This window comes from Mauremys mutica, chromosome 4, assembly GCF_020497125.1.
Source record: "Mauremys mutica isolate MM-2020 ecotype Southern chromosome 4, ASM2049712v1, whole genome shotgun sequence".
NCBI classification, from domain to species: domain Eukaryota; kingdom Metazoa; phylum Chordata; order Testudines; family Geoemydidae; genus Mauremys; species Mauremys mutica.
In genome coordinates, this window is record NC_059075.1 from 52,394,058 (window position 1) to 52,409,092 (window position 15,035).

A 15,035-nucleotide genomic window follows, 5' to 3' on the forward strand; every position below is an offset into this window, starting at 1 on the left:
CACCTTTTGAAGAACTTCTCTTGCTTGCACTTTTGTTCCTGTGTCAGAAAATGGGCAGAGCTTCTGTGAGACTGTGGACATTTTACTGGCATTTTCTGACCCACCAAAGGCATCTGACAGAGTTTATGATGGAGCAGGAGAAAGAGGAGATGACAGAATAGCACATCTATGAGTGAAGTGGCCTGGTCAGCTACCAAGATGGCCCTGGAAAATACGCCCTTCCCTGTAATGTCACTATGTATCTGGAATTCCGACTACAGAAAAGTTTGAAGATATCAGCACCCGGGGTTGGATCAGAATCCATAAGGGAATCAACAGGATGTTGCGTTAGCTTCCACATGGATTAACCTGTTATGGCTGCATTCAAACACACAGAACTCCACTGCCATCTCCTTAGCCCAAGGTGTTGATTCACTTTCAAGGTGTTTTTGCTGTTTGCATTTCCTGGTTGCCATTTTGAACTCCACATGCTGTGGGATGGATTGGAGCAGAGGGATGCCAAGGCATTGTCACACAGTCTACCATTAGCAGATACATGCTGCTATCTGGGGCTTCTAATAACTTTTAGATTAGTTTTTAAAACAGAAATCCCTCCCATTCCTACATTAATAAACATTAAAACGGAGCCAGAAACTTACCAGGCTCTGGGAGTGTTTTTGTCCCTTCCATGTCTGCTACCAGTGCCATAGCAGGCTGTTCCTTAAGAGGAGAGAGGGGCATCCAAAGCTCCTTCGAGTACAATGCCTGGGATGTGCAACTGCTGCTCCTTAGGCAAAGCCTCTTCTGGGACTGGTTTCAGCAACAATCACTTCACTGGCCTTACTCAGTGCCTGCTGCTGGCTCTCATTAGCCCCCATATTGGATTCTGGGACCAGCATGTTGCCATTCCAACTAATCAGGTCATTGTTCACCACCATTGGCTCCAGGCTCGGCACAGTACCCAGCACCAGGTCAAACTTCTCATAAAAGAGTATGAGGTTGGAGAGGTCCCCGTGGTGTGATTCTGCTCCCTGGTTTTCTGGTACTTGGTCTTGAGCTGTTTAATCTGCTCCCTGCACTGGTCTCCAGTCTGGTAAATTTCCAGCACTGCTGGCTTCTTTGCTATTTGCTGGTATGCATGGTCATTCCCAGTACTCTTACTAAAGTCCATTGTTTTGCTGGCCTTGCACCAAAGAGTCCCCCAAATCTGGCTGTGTTCCATGCTTTCTAAAGGACATCTTTTGGTAAGTCTCTATTGCACACAGAAGGTTCTCTGAAAGTGTGTTCACAGCTCAATGGATAGAAGACAATGGAAGGATTAAACACTGACTCTGCCGAGCTGCTGCACTACAACAAAGGGGATTTCTTCCGTTTCCCTGGAGTCGATTGGGAATGCTTGGGAAAGAGAGGACAAAGGAAGTTGACCCATGGGATTGTGGGATACTTTTGGTGGATTCCCAGTATACGAGTCAGGGGGGTGCTTCTACATTGCAAGGAAAAGGGACTTGAACCTTGGGTCCCAGCTTGACTTCGGCTCAAACCCTCCACCCTGGAGGGTTTTATGACTCTGGGTCTGAGCCCAAGTCTGAGAGATTTGTGTGTAGATGAAAGAGAGGTTTGGGTTCAAGCCTGAGTCTGAGCCTGGGCTTACATTACATACCCTTAGGTTTTTATTTGTATTTCTATTTTTCTGATGTGGGTGTAACCAAACGTAAGTGTCTATCTATAAGGGTACGTCCATACTACCCGCCGGATCGGCGGGTAGCAATCGACTTCTCGGAGTTTGATATATCGCGTCTCATCCGGAACTCCACCACCACAAACGGCGGTGGCGGAGTCGACGGGGGAGCCGCGGTCTTCGATCCTGCGCCATGAGGACGGGTAAGTAGTTCGAACTAAGGTAGTTCGACTTCAGCTACGCTATTCGCGTAGCTGAAGTTGCGTACCTTAGTTCGACCCCCCCCGCCCCTAGTGTAGACCAGGCCTAAATCAGGTCCTTCTGTTGCTACCCTTACTCATATTAAGTAGAAACTTACTTGATTAGTAGCCCTGTTTGAGTCAATGGGACTACTTATCAATTGAAGATGCAACTCAATGTGAGTAAAGATGGAAGAATTGGGCCCTTGATGTTTAATTTTGCAATATCATTTATAGTCTATTGATAGAAATAATCTTTAAGATGGGATACTATAGTTTCAATTAATTCTTTGAGCTGTACAAAATAATCTCTAAAGGGATTCACACTCGTGTCCTTGTAATATCCTTAGAATATTATTCTACTAAAATATATATTTGTGCACATTTTATGTATTAGTGAATGCTCTACAGATCTGAAAGCTACTGATTCAAATTTATTATAAATATACAAATTTAGCATGATGATTGATGTTGTTCTATGTCATTTCTCATCCATGAATGGGTTCCTTAATACCCTTGCCATGACACACTGCCAAATTAAAGAGTGCCAGATAGTAAAACAAACTTAATTGGCTAAATTGTTCAATCGCTAAGATATACTTTAGGATTCTGAATTGTCAGACTGACTACAGCTTTTTATAAACTTTATAAAAAACAAATTATGTTAAATATGGGTGTTACGGGATTAAAACCTTTTGTTATAAACACATAGATTAGAGTTCATTTTCATTTTAAATACTTACAAACAGGCCTACCAAGTGGGGCAAACATGTTGGACAAGATCCCAGGGCTCAGGATTACAGGAATCTAACAGCAGTCAATCCAAAGCAGTGACAGCATGGCACAGAGGTAGGAGGTCCACTTATAATATCTTTGTTGTGAGCCACGATGAATCTATAAACAGTGTTGCCTATATATACAATAGTTCTTGCTCTCTCTTTTTTTTTTATTTGTATATTTTTTTAAAGATTCACTTCAGTTACTTTTTTCCTAGGAGAATCAGTGCAGCAATTTATTTTGCTATTTCAGAATATCAGCTCTTCCACTCAACACCAGCCAGATCACATCTCTGAATTTAAAAACACAAATATTTAATAATTTTTGAATGAGAGTATTTCACTTAGTCTTCTTGCTTGGCTAAATCTTTAGAGATAAAGTATCCCATAGAAGATCTCCAGGAAAAATAACTAAGCTTTTCTTTTACAGCTTACAATAATATGTTTATGTCTGGTTATTGTCATAGTATAAATTCAATTTTTATAGCTGTGTGAAGATTTCATACTTCACTTTAATTCAATATTCAGTCTACTTTGTGACTGTTTTTAATGCTTGGAAAACATTCATATTTCTTTTATTTTTCCACTTTCCTATCTAATGAACATGGATTTTATTTATGTTATACAGTGTTACTTTTTCTTGTGTTAACATACAACTTATTAGAAATAACAAAATGTTAGTAAGTATTCCTGCCCAGAATCTAATCAAATTGAACATTAATTTTTATATATTGACATTAAAAAATTGTCTTAAAATGTGAATATTTTATTTTATAATATATCCTAATAAATTGCTAGAAGTAGCACATTTTACTAGGCTTTTTACATATCCTTTCTTTCTTCCATTCCCCTTCCCCTAAATTTTTTTCCTCTCAGGGCCTAATTTCAAGCCCAGTTAAGTTAATGGAAAGACTCCCTTTGACTTCAGTATGCTCTTATGGGCTAATCCTGCACAACTGAATCAACAGGTGCTTTGCCATTATTTTTAATGGGTGCAAGAACAAGCGCCAGTTCAGCAAAATACCTAAGCATATGACTAACTTTAAGCATGTGAGCAGTTCCATTGACTCTAGCTGGATTCCAAGTTATGTGTGTACTTAAATACTTTACTGAATCAAGGCTGCATACTCTAGACCAGGGGTTCTGAAACTTGGTTCACAGCTTGTTCAGGGTAAGCCCCTGGGCGGGCCACACGACACTTTGTTTACCTGAGCATCCGCAGGAATGGCCGCTTGCAGCTCCCAGAGTCCCAGTGGCCGTGGTTCGCCATTCCCGGCCAATGGGAGCTGCGGGAAGCAGTGTCCCAGCCCGTGCAGCGTGCTCCCATTGGCCTGGAGCAGCAAAAGCCACTGGGAGCTGCGAGCGGCCGTACCCGCGGATGCTCAGGTAAACAAAACAGCTCGCGGCCCATCAGAGACTTACCCTGAACAAACTGTGAACCAAGTTTGGGAACCCCTGCTCTAGGCTATAAATTGAATTCAGAACAATTTGCTATTTACACTGAAATGAAATTCTGGTCTCATTGAACTCAATGGCATAATTCCCATTGACTTCAGTGGGTCAAGGATTTCACACTAAAACCTAAATCCTGCAGTCTTTGGACATCCAAAACTGCCAATGACTCACTAACTACCCGTATATAACATGAGTACTGCAGAATTCAAATTATATGTATAGTAGTATAGCTCTGGATCCAATCCAGAGAGTTCTTTGATTTTAAGTTACCCACACACACTTTTTTTTAATGTGGATTCCCTGTAAGGCAGGAGATGTTGATTATACAGCCTTCTATGTAGTGAAAATGTTCAGAATGTTAAGAACACTAGTCTAAGTACATTCAATTTTATTGTAGGTGTTTTTAAAGGTTAATTCCAGATATCAGCATAGATTGGGCTGCATTAGTAGAAGCATTGCCAGCAGATTGAGGGAAGTGATTATTCCCCTCTATTTGGCACTGATGAGGCCATATCTGGAGTATTGTGTCCAGTTTAGGCCCCCCCCAGTACAGAAAGGAAGTGGACAAATTAGAGAGAATCCAGCAGAGGGCAAGGAAAATCATTAGGGGCTGGGGCACATGACTTATAAGAAGAGGCTGAGATAACTGGGCTTATTTAGTCTGCAGCAGAAAAGGATGAGAGGGGATTTGATAGCAGCCTTCAACTGCCTTAAGGGGGGTTCCAAAGAGGATGGAGCTAGGTTGTTCTCAGTGGTGGCAGATGACAGAACAAGAAGCAATGGTCTCAAGTTGCAGTGGGGGAGGTCTAGGTTGGATATTATGAAAAACTATTTCACTAGGAGGGTGGTGAAGCACTGGAATGGGTTACCTAGGGAGGTGGTGGAATCTCCATCGTTAGAGGTTTTTAAGGCCCGGCTTGACAAAGCCCTGGCTGGGATTATTTAGTTGGGGTTTGTCCTGCTTTGAGCAGTGGGTTGGACTAGATGACCTCCTGAGATCTCTTCCAACCCTAATCTTTTATGATTTTGTGATTCATAGAATTTTGCTTTTGCCGTTTTTTAGCCTTTAAGGCCCAGATCCTGCAAAACTTATGTATGAGCTTGACTGTAATTTTTTTTTTACTTCAGTGGGAGTATTTTTTTAAAGTGTAAGCTGAGATTCTAACACAATGCCATGAGTCCTGGAGTTAGGTCTTTAAGAAACTCCAAATATCACAAGAATCACCATAAAATGAGAGTTCAATGAGAGGGAGACCAAGCCCTAAAACAGAGGTATTTCACACCTCTTGGGAGGTGGAGAGTGGTGTCAGCATCCTTTGACTGCGAGGACACCTAGCAGTGAACAGGAAGCATTTGGGACAACAGAGAACCAGGTAGTAATTTTTAAAGTGAAGAAAGCATGCTATAAAATGACTGTATTGTTAGCATTTGTTCTTTTTCTATATATTTTGAAATACAATGACAATTACATGTTTTAAAACAGTGGCATTCAATTACATTTTCTGGCAGGCCAGAAAAGGCAACGTCCAAATCCTGGAGGGCCAAAGGGTGCTCTCTAGGGCGAGTGGGCTCTTCAGGTGTTTGCTCTCTAACAAAAGCATGTCAATTGCTTTATGTTGTGTTATGTTTCATAAGCATCTGCTTAAGTGCCTGATTAAAAATCAACCACTGTAAGTTGAAATGTATCACAGTATAGCTTCAATGTGTTTTTAAATGTAAATGAAAAGTTTCTAAATTAAATACAGATGAAGTCCATTTATTTGAATTGCTTGAGGATATCTGATACCTTCAAATAATGGAGCATTTGGATAAAGGAAAGTGATATTTTTAGCTGCAGTTTCATAGTGAAATTTCTTTCACGGTGACAGACTGCATTAGGAGTTAAAGTTCTGTACCCAGCTGAAGTGGAAATGTTCGATACTTTCATTCAGTGCTCTCCCTTAGTCCTCCATCAGTGTTTCCAATTTCTCTGACACTTAAAACCTCATCAGCACATCATTTTTGTTTGCATTTTTTGAGCTTTTTTGTTTTACTGAATTTTGTGTCTGGATAAAAAAAAGTTCTCTGGCATTTAATGTATGAAACACAAGCTTCACTCCTCTACAGAACTTATTAGAATAGTGGCAGCTAATAGACAGAAGGTTGTTGTCTGTAATATTTACCTCTTGTTACTAGTGAGCAAAGTGGCACTTCTTGCTCTGTACTAGCTTGTTAAAATCTGGCTTCAGTGAAGTGACTGCTATATGAAGGCAGCTCTCCAGAGACTCATTTGTCAGCCTGTTTCAAGCATCGTTCTTGATGACATTCATGACTGCAAAGCTGGATTCGCACTTATACATGGATTCAAACATTGAGAGCACTGCAAGGAAAAATGTCTTGAGGTTTGTATACTTTTGTGTCCAGATAATCATGATTTCAGTGTTCTTGAATTCATTTTTTAGCACATCTGATATCTGCACGTTGACTAGTTACAGCTGCAGCATACTTTCACCTATTAAAGGGGAGACCTTATGGGGATGAGATGTGAAGTTACCCTCAGGTGTCATGGAGAAAGGATCATGTACAAAGCCAATTACATCCTTTCGTATGCAAAAATCTCCAAACTGAACACTGAAGTTGTTCCTTAGCTTTTGAAGGAAACTTGTCACGAGGCAACTGATCACATTATCTGCCTCCATTGCTGATCAGGGTGTTGCAGAGTTGAGTGAAGTACAAAAGATTACCAGAGCTCAAATCTAAGATAAATATGTCCAGTTTCTTTTGAAAAGCTTCTATTTTCTTAACTTGGCCTGTACATTCAGTTTACTCAAGTGGTCAAATATGTTGCACAGAATTGCTACTTTGACTAAGAATTCAGTATCTTCTAGCGGGACCAGGTATTCAGCTGCCTTCTTGTGGGTGCTGTGCTGAAGGTACTCAACAACGTGAGCCTTGAGTTTGCAGAAGTATGCCAGCAATGTACCCTTACTAAGTCAGAGAATGTCATTATAGAGAAGATCTTCATGGTATGCAGAGGATGATCCATGATCAACTCACAAAATAGGTCGTGCTGCAGACTTGAGGAGGCTTTGCTGAACCTGATTATTTTAATCACAGCCTCCATCACATCTTTCAGTTCCTCACTCAGCTTGGCACACAGCACACTTTGGTGTATGATATAGTGCAGGGCTTTCATTTGTGGTGCCACTTCTGCCAGTCATGTCTCAAGACCCCCCTGGATGCCCAGCACTGAAGGTGCTCCATCAGTTACCAGAAGACAGATCTTGCTTAGTAAGAGTCCTTGTTGTTCAAACACTGCACTGACTTTCTCAAATATGATGTCGCCTGTGACATACATTTCCAGAGGCATCAAACTCAAGAGTTCCTTTCAGAGGATGTGGCCATTAAAGTATGTCATAGAAACACAGCTGTGCTATATTCTTATTGTCTGGTTCATAGATTGCCAACAACACAAACTCAGCACCTCTCAGACCTTTCAACAAAAAAATGGAGCACTCCAGCATCCAAGGTCTGGACAGGATGCATTGTGGTTTCATCTGACAAGGGAGCTTGCTTGGCAGCTTTCATGATGGCCTCCTTCTCATCTTCTCATCAGCTACCGCTTAATGGAGAATAGACAGCATATGCTCTTTGACAGTTACAGAATCAGTGAAGGGCTTCTTCTTTCATGCCAGTGTCCAGGCCACTCACAGAGAAGCTGCCATAGTCATCTTCTTTTGTGATGCATAACTTGTGAGAAATGTCCCCATAACTGGAAAATATAATCAGGGAGTCTATCTTTGATCACGCTGTGTCCAAGTTCAAAGGATAACAGTTGTTGAAAGTTGGTTGGTTCATCTCAGAGTATCCTGAGCCTGGCACATTCTGGCTTGGAGGATGCACTGCAGGCAGGGTCGCCTGGCAGGGGAGCCCAGGGATTGGAGCTGGAGCTGGGTAGTGGGACTGCTCCTATAGCAGAGCCCCCAGCAGGGAGCAGGAAGGAAAAGTTGATGCCCAGCAAGCCAAAGGGCTGTACATCTGTGGGCTACATCTGGACTGTGGGCTACGTTGAAGAACGTTTTACGGTAAAGAAATACAGGAAATATCAAGGAAATTAAACTTAGTCTTTACTTACATCATCAGATTACATTTCTTTATGGTCTCTGTGATAAGAACTACCCAGATCTTGTGTCCAGGTCTAGAATGAAGAGCAGTCTCTTCCCTCTGGATACTCACTGCTGCAAACAAGGGTAGATGAAGCTTGTAGTGTGGGTGTCCCATTATAACCCCTTTTCATTTACTGGCCAGAGTAAGTGGCCAGGCAGAAGTGGGGAAGTAAGATGCACTCTTTGAAGAGCTGCAGTAACTTGCTTTCTCCTTCCCAAACCCTCCCTACCCCCAAGCAAGAAGGAAGCAACGGATGAATTGTGCCACAGAGGTGTGTCTCTGAGGCAGAATACCACCTTGGAGCTCTTCCTGGGGCCTTGCTCCAAACTGTGCCTACCCCAAAAAGATGTAAATGATGCATTTTGATCCTGATCCAACTTTCTATTGATTTCAGTGGGATTAGGATCAGGGCCTTAAGGATGCAGCTGAATGATAAAATTTGATTGACAACAATTTCTGTTAAAATACCTAGTATGCATTATGGTTAAGAACTGTTCATCACCATATAAAGAGAATACTAGCAGGGAGTGGCCTTAGTGAAGTGAACACCTGTCATAAAAGTAGTATTATATTATTACAGTGGTTCCTAGAGGCCTCAACCCAGATTGGAGGACCATGGTGCTAGGCACTGCACAAACACAGTAAAGAGAGTCCCCGTTCGAAATAGCTTACAATCTAAATAAATAAGACAAAATGAATGGTGGAAGGGAAACAGAGGCACAGTCATGCAGTAGGTCAGTGCAATGCTGAAACTAGAACCCATGTCTCCAGATTCCTAGTCTAGGGCTCTGTTGACTACAGTAACTCCTCACTTAAAGTCGTCCCGGTTAACATTGTTTCACTGTTATGTTGCTGATCAATTAGGGAACATGCTCGTTTAAAGTTGCACAATGCTCCCTTATGATGTTGTTTGGCAGCCGCCTGCTTTGTCCAGTGCTTGCAGAAATAGCAGCCCGTTGGAACTAGCTGGTGGGGCTTAGAACCAGGGTGGACCGGCAGCCCCCCTATCAGCTCCCCTAAATCCCCTGTGCGGCACCCACCCAGCAGGCTATCAATTGCCAGGCAGTTCAGCTGTCCCTCCCCGCACTGCCATGTGCTGCTCCTGCCCTCTGCCTTGGAGCTGCTCCTGGGAGCCTCCTGCTTGCTATGTGGCGGGGGGGAAGGAGAGGGGTCCTAATGTCAGGTGTCCCCCTCCCCCCGCTCCTTTATCCCATTGGGCCATCTCAACAGAGCCGGGCGGGGACACAACAGGGCTCAGGATGGAGAGAACTTGCTGGCAGCAGCTGCTGCCTCAACTTGTTGCTCTACTTAAAAAGGCAATATACTTAGAGGGGGGTCAGTGTACTTAAAGGGGCAATGCATGTCTCTCTCTGCCATTGTTGTTTCCCCTCCCTCCATTCATGCTGCCTTGTAGAGTGTGAGGCTACATTAACAACGTGTTAACCCTTGAGGGCTCAGCCAAATGCTAGTTCATCATTTAGCAGTAAGGCATTCCCTGGGAAATATCCCACCCTCTTCCACCCTCTGACTTCACCACCTCAACCAAGCTTCACAATTATCATTGCTGTGTACAATATTAAATTGTTTAAAACTTATATTGTGTATATGTCTGTATATATATAAAATATAGTCTTTTGTCTGGTGAAAAAAATTCTGTGGAACCTAACCCCTCCATTTACATTAATTCTTATGTGGAATCAGATTCTCTTAACATTGTTTTGCTTAAAGTAGCATTTTTCAGGAACATAACTACAATGTTAAGCGAGGAGTTACTGTACACCACAATGTTAGAATCAGAAGAGTCTGCGGCAGTTTGGAATGGCAGGTGGCAGTTGGCTGAGCTGAGTTTCTGCTGTAGGGTAGACAACTTTATATTCTGGTTGAAACACCACAAAAAGCCCTTTTGGTTATCGCACAGGGTATGCCTGTACTTGGTGCAGGGGGTGTAATTCCCAGATTGAGGGCACATAGTTGGGCTAGCTTTTATTGAACAAGCAAGCTAAAAATGGAAACTAGCTGCAGCAGTGTGAGCTGTGTGGGTGGGGGGAAGGGGGGCTAGCCACCCCAAGTTTGTATCCGTCTGAGACCCTAGGCATGTACTTGGAGTGGCTAACCTATTCCACTGTTTGCGCTGCTGTGACTACACACTATTTTTAGTGCACTAGTTCAATGAAAGATAGTGTGAATATGTCTCCTTGAGCTGGGAATGACAGCTCAAGCTCCAAGTGTAGACCTGTCCATAGAATCAGCAGCTACTGAAAACTGACAAAGTAAACAAAATGAGCCTGTTTCTTCTCTCTCATAATTTTTACATCAGTGCAATTCCATTGATTCCAGTAGAATTACTTTTGATTTACGCTAGTTTTAGTCATAGGAGGATCCAGACCAGTCTTTGGGGAGCAGTAGATAAGTAGGTACATTAACTGAAGATAAAGGGGACCCCCCATTTTAGGCAGTCCCCTGGCCACTGTAGAGCTACCAGAATGGCTCCATACAAGCAACTCTTCTGGCCCTCAAGGTGCGTGTCAGGGAGCGGTAGGGCATGATCAAAACCTGAGGCTGCTCTAACTTACACTGAAGTCCAGGTAGGACCCCAGTTAACCTGAGAGTACAAGAAGTGCCAAGATTGCTTACCCTGTTCCATGCCTGCAGGAATGGACAAGTAGGGGCAGGGACTTCTGACTGGAAAAAGGACTGAGGACCAAATCTGGTTCTTTGAACAAAGTCTAAGTTGTTAAGCTTTTCAAATGGAATATCAGTATAGACTGTGTGGGAGAACAGGATTCTGTCTTCCAGGTATAGGAATGACTGCTTCTCTTTCATTTCCCTTTATGCAGAGAGTATTGTTGAAGGGATACAAGTGATTATGGCCACATATAGACTTCTTTGACTTGTCGCTACTCAAGCTCTTCCCTACTTCAGCAATGATATGTGACATGTAATGGTTTGGGAGCTGTCTATAATGAATAGTGGAACCATGATGGTACTGCTATAGTTTCAGCAAAACATACCTGGAGAAGGAGAGGAGGCAAGATTTAAGTTAAAGAGTAACTGAGTAACTTCTGCAATATTTAGGTTAAAGATTTTTTGAAGAGTTTCCATGTAAATTAATGCAAGGATACTAATAGTTTAGTAATTAGATTATTGGGTAAAGAAGTTACAATAGTAAGAAGTGAGAGTAAAAATAAAGGAGCTTTTAAAGAGGAAATTGTTTGTAGGGTTCACAGCTTTCATTTTAGCAGGGCAAAACTTTTCCTGGAATCCCAACTATGGAAAACAAACAACTGCCAATGACATCCTCAACACTTGGATAAGTATCAACCCTGTTTTCTTTAACTGGCTGGGGTTTTGTTTAAGGGGGTGGCTTTTATCTATGGATTATTGGCAGCTGTCATGTTCTGCATGAGGGAGAAAAAACTGTTTATTTTGTCCTGTTTATTAGCAGGAAGAGAAATGTCCAGCACCACTGCAAGAAATGGAGGGCCCACTCCTGCTCTCAGTGGAGTGTCTGATTAATTGGAAACAGAATTGGGTCTCAAACAGTTGCAGTTTGAATTCTCTTGGTCTCGAAATGCACTGGACATTATCAGATTCCTGAGGCCCTGATGCTGGGTACAGAGTGGGATGTAGGAATAAGAATTCCTACTATCCCACACCTTTGCCAACCAAGGATGTTTTACAGTAGTAAGCAAAGCTTTCAATATGTGTATTTGTACTGGGTACCTTCCCCCAACCTTGACTGAGCTGGACAAAAGGATCTATCCAATAGAGCCTGCTCTGTTACTCAGTTAAGCATCTAGCCAGTAGAGGACACCATAAAAGAGATCTGCTTGGGCCAACTTTTTATGCTCAACATGGACCCAACTTTTTATGCTCAACATGGACCCATCCTGACCCTGAGAGGGTTGGGTCATTTTATGAACCAACCATTCCCTAATGCCTATATGCACTGTTCCTGCCATGTGCTTCCCCCTGCTGCTATGCAGGATATACTGTGGAGTGAGAGATACAGTGACTCTTTGGCATTCTCACTATGCAGCACACACAGAACAGCAAGGTGGCAGTGGTCAGCAGGAGTGGACCCAGCTGCTGCTGCGGCACTGACCCTATAGGCAGGAAGAAATCTGATCCGACCTGGTTGTTTTCCTACTTGACTCAGATCCAGCACTTTTAGTCAGATCCTACTAGGCTCAAGTTGGGTTTCAAGGCTCTACTCCATAATGCTAAGGGAACAGAAAAAGGAAGTAACATCCTGATGTGGTGGGGAAAGCTGATGGCTGCCCGTGAGAAGGAGTAACAGGTTGGATGCATCAGCCTCAGAGCTGGATGTGGAGGGAAGGCTGGGAAGTAAGTAGTGGGGGGAAGTAGGAGACTGGAAAGGTGAGAGCCGAGGAGAGAGACAGAGGTAGCTGCAACTGGAAGATACAGGGCAGTGGCCTGCAAGCAGTAGATGTGGGATAATTGCATGTGACAACAGTATGACAGTGCTCATGGCCCCAACAGGACACAGACAGAAGAGCTGGGTTTTTGCTTCAGTGGTTATGGGAATGAGGAAGGATTAGAGGGAATATCCCTGACAGTAGGTTGGAGGAGACTTATTATTTTATTATTTGTATTACCATGGAGAATATAGTCCTTTATACCCTGTACTGGACTGAACTGCAGTGATCTTCATTGTAACTATTAAAGTAATTGGGCGTAGGGTATTTCCTCCTTATGGTTTCTGGCAGGCTTAGTAAAGTAATTCTCTCTAGAGTGGTGGTTCTCAACCTATTTACCATTGTGGGCTGCATATGCAGCTCTCTGTGTGTTATGTGAGCCGCATCTGCACAATATATATACTACCTGTATGGCCCTGAGGATGTCACATGGGTCACAGCTGTATGCTGATTGGGCTACAAGCGGCCCACAGGTTGAGAGCAGGGATTCTCAACCTTTTTCTTTCTGAGGCCCTCCCCCCCGAGCATGCTATAAAACCTCCACGGCCCACTTGTGTCACAACAACTGATTTTCTGCATATAAAAGACGGGGTAGCAAACAGGGCAATTGGTTGGGGCCCCATACCACAGGGTGCCCTATGAAGCTAAGCTGCTCAGGCTTCGGCTTCAACCCCAGGTGGTGGGGCTCAGGGCCTCGAGCTTCAGCCCCATGCAGTGAGGCTTCAACTTTCTGCCTTGGGCCGCAGTGAGTCTGATGCTGGTTCTGCTTGACGGACCCCCTGAAACCTGCTTGCAACCCCCCAGGGGGCCCCGGATCCCTGGTTGAGAACCATTGCTCTACAGCATGGTGGGTCCCCATAAACTGTCATAGAGCCTGTAAAGACTAGTGCTTCCTACCTTGTGGTACGCAGGGCACACTACTAGATATTTAGTGGGATTGGTGTAGTGGGCATTCACCCATGAAAGCTTATGCTCCAATACATCTGTTAGTCTTTAAGGTGCCACAGGACTCTTCGTTGCTTTTAACACTCACAGTGCCATTCTGCAGTGTGATTTGACTACAAAACAAAGTGACAACTTTTGGCCAGAACGGGTGTGCAGAGTTATTGTAGTGGCAGTACTCAGGTAGTTAAAGCTAAACACATGCATAAGTCTTTGCAGGATTGTGGCGTAAATCTGTAAATTCATAGAAAAGTGGGCTTTAAGAAATTATCTGGTGTTGAGCTCTCCTCCAAAGTGATGTTTCGGTTAATGCCAAAATAAATCTGAAAGAGATAGTTACAACTCTGGTCCTTTATGGCGTTGAATGTTACTATTATATAATTTCTGACCATCTTCCTAGGTGCATCATCCAAGGTGCATGGATAGGGCCCTACCAAATCCATGAAAAACACATCACAGACCTTGAAATCTGGTCTTTTGTTTGCTTTTACCCTTTACTGTACAGATTTCATGGGGGAGACCAGCATTACTCAAATTGGGGGTCCTGACCAAAAAGGGAGTTGCAGGGGGGAAGGTCAGAAGGTTATTTTTTTGGGGTGAGGTGTCTCAGTATTGTCACCTTTACTTCTGTGCTGCCTTCAGAGTTGGGCGACCGGAGAGCAGCGGCTGTTGGCCGGGCACCCAGATCTGGAGACAGCGCCACACCAGCAGCAGCGCAGAAGTAAGGGTGGCAATATCATACCATGCTGCTCTTACTTTGTGCTGCTGCCTTCAGAGTTGGGTGGCAAGAGAGTGGCAGCTGCTGACTGAGGGCCTAACTCTGCAGGCAGCAGTGCAGAAGTAAGGGTGCCAATACCATACCATGCCATCCTTCCTTTGTGCTGCTGCTGATGGTGGCTCTGTCTTTAGAGTTGGTTTCTCAGCCAGAAGCCACCGCTCTCCAGCTGCCCAGCTCTGAAGGCAGCGCTGCTGCCAGCAGCTGTGCAGAAGTAACAGTAGCACTACCCCCCCTTTTGGAGTCAGGACCCCTACAATTACAATACTGTGACATTTCAGATTTAAATAGCTGAAATCATGAAATTTATTTTTAAAATCCTCTGACTGTGAAATTGATCTAAGTGGATCATGAATTTGGTAGGACCCTAGGCACGGAGCATGGTGTGTAATATTAATGACTTTCAGTGTTTCATTTTCTGGTATACCCAAAGATGCGGACTACACGTGGATTTCTAAGGCTGTGGAAAATACCTGTGTACTATCCTATTGCACTGTGGGAGAAATAGTTATGCTCCTGCATGGAAAGACATTAACCTAGAAATAGTGCGGATGAAGGAAGGGAACCTTAACTAGGACGTTTCCCGGCTATTTCAGTCTTCACTCC

At 43.5% G+C, this 15,035-nt stretch overlaps 1 protein-coding gene across 4 annotated transcripts in view; it reads left to right on the top strand.

Annotated features, from left to right (window-relative positions):
* The first annotated feature begins 2,675 nt into the window (after window positions 1-2,675).
* The window catches only part of NOVA1 (NOVA alternative splicing regulator 1), a 250,784-nt gene continuing 238,424 nt past the window's right edge, over window positions 2,676-15,035 (top strand). The window contains exon 1 of one of the 4 annotated variants that reach the window (XM_045015315.1): window positions 2,676-2,745. Coding sequence is in view for 1 of the 4 variants with exons in the window: in XM_045015308.1 (XP_044871243.1) it covers window positions 11,021-11,069 (49 nt within the window). In the remaining 3 variants the exon portion in view is untranslated. Of the gene's footprint in view, window positions 2,746-10,074; window positions 10,133-10,164; window positions 10,193-10,999; window positions 11,070-15,035 lie in introns of those variants that run through there. The other 3 variants (XM_045015311.1, XM_045015316.1, XM_045015308.1) reach the window with 3 other exon arrangements.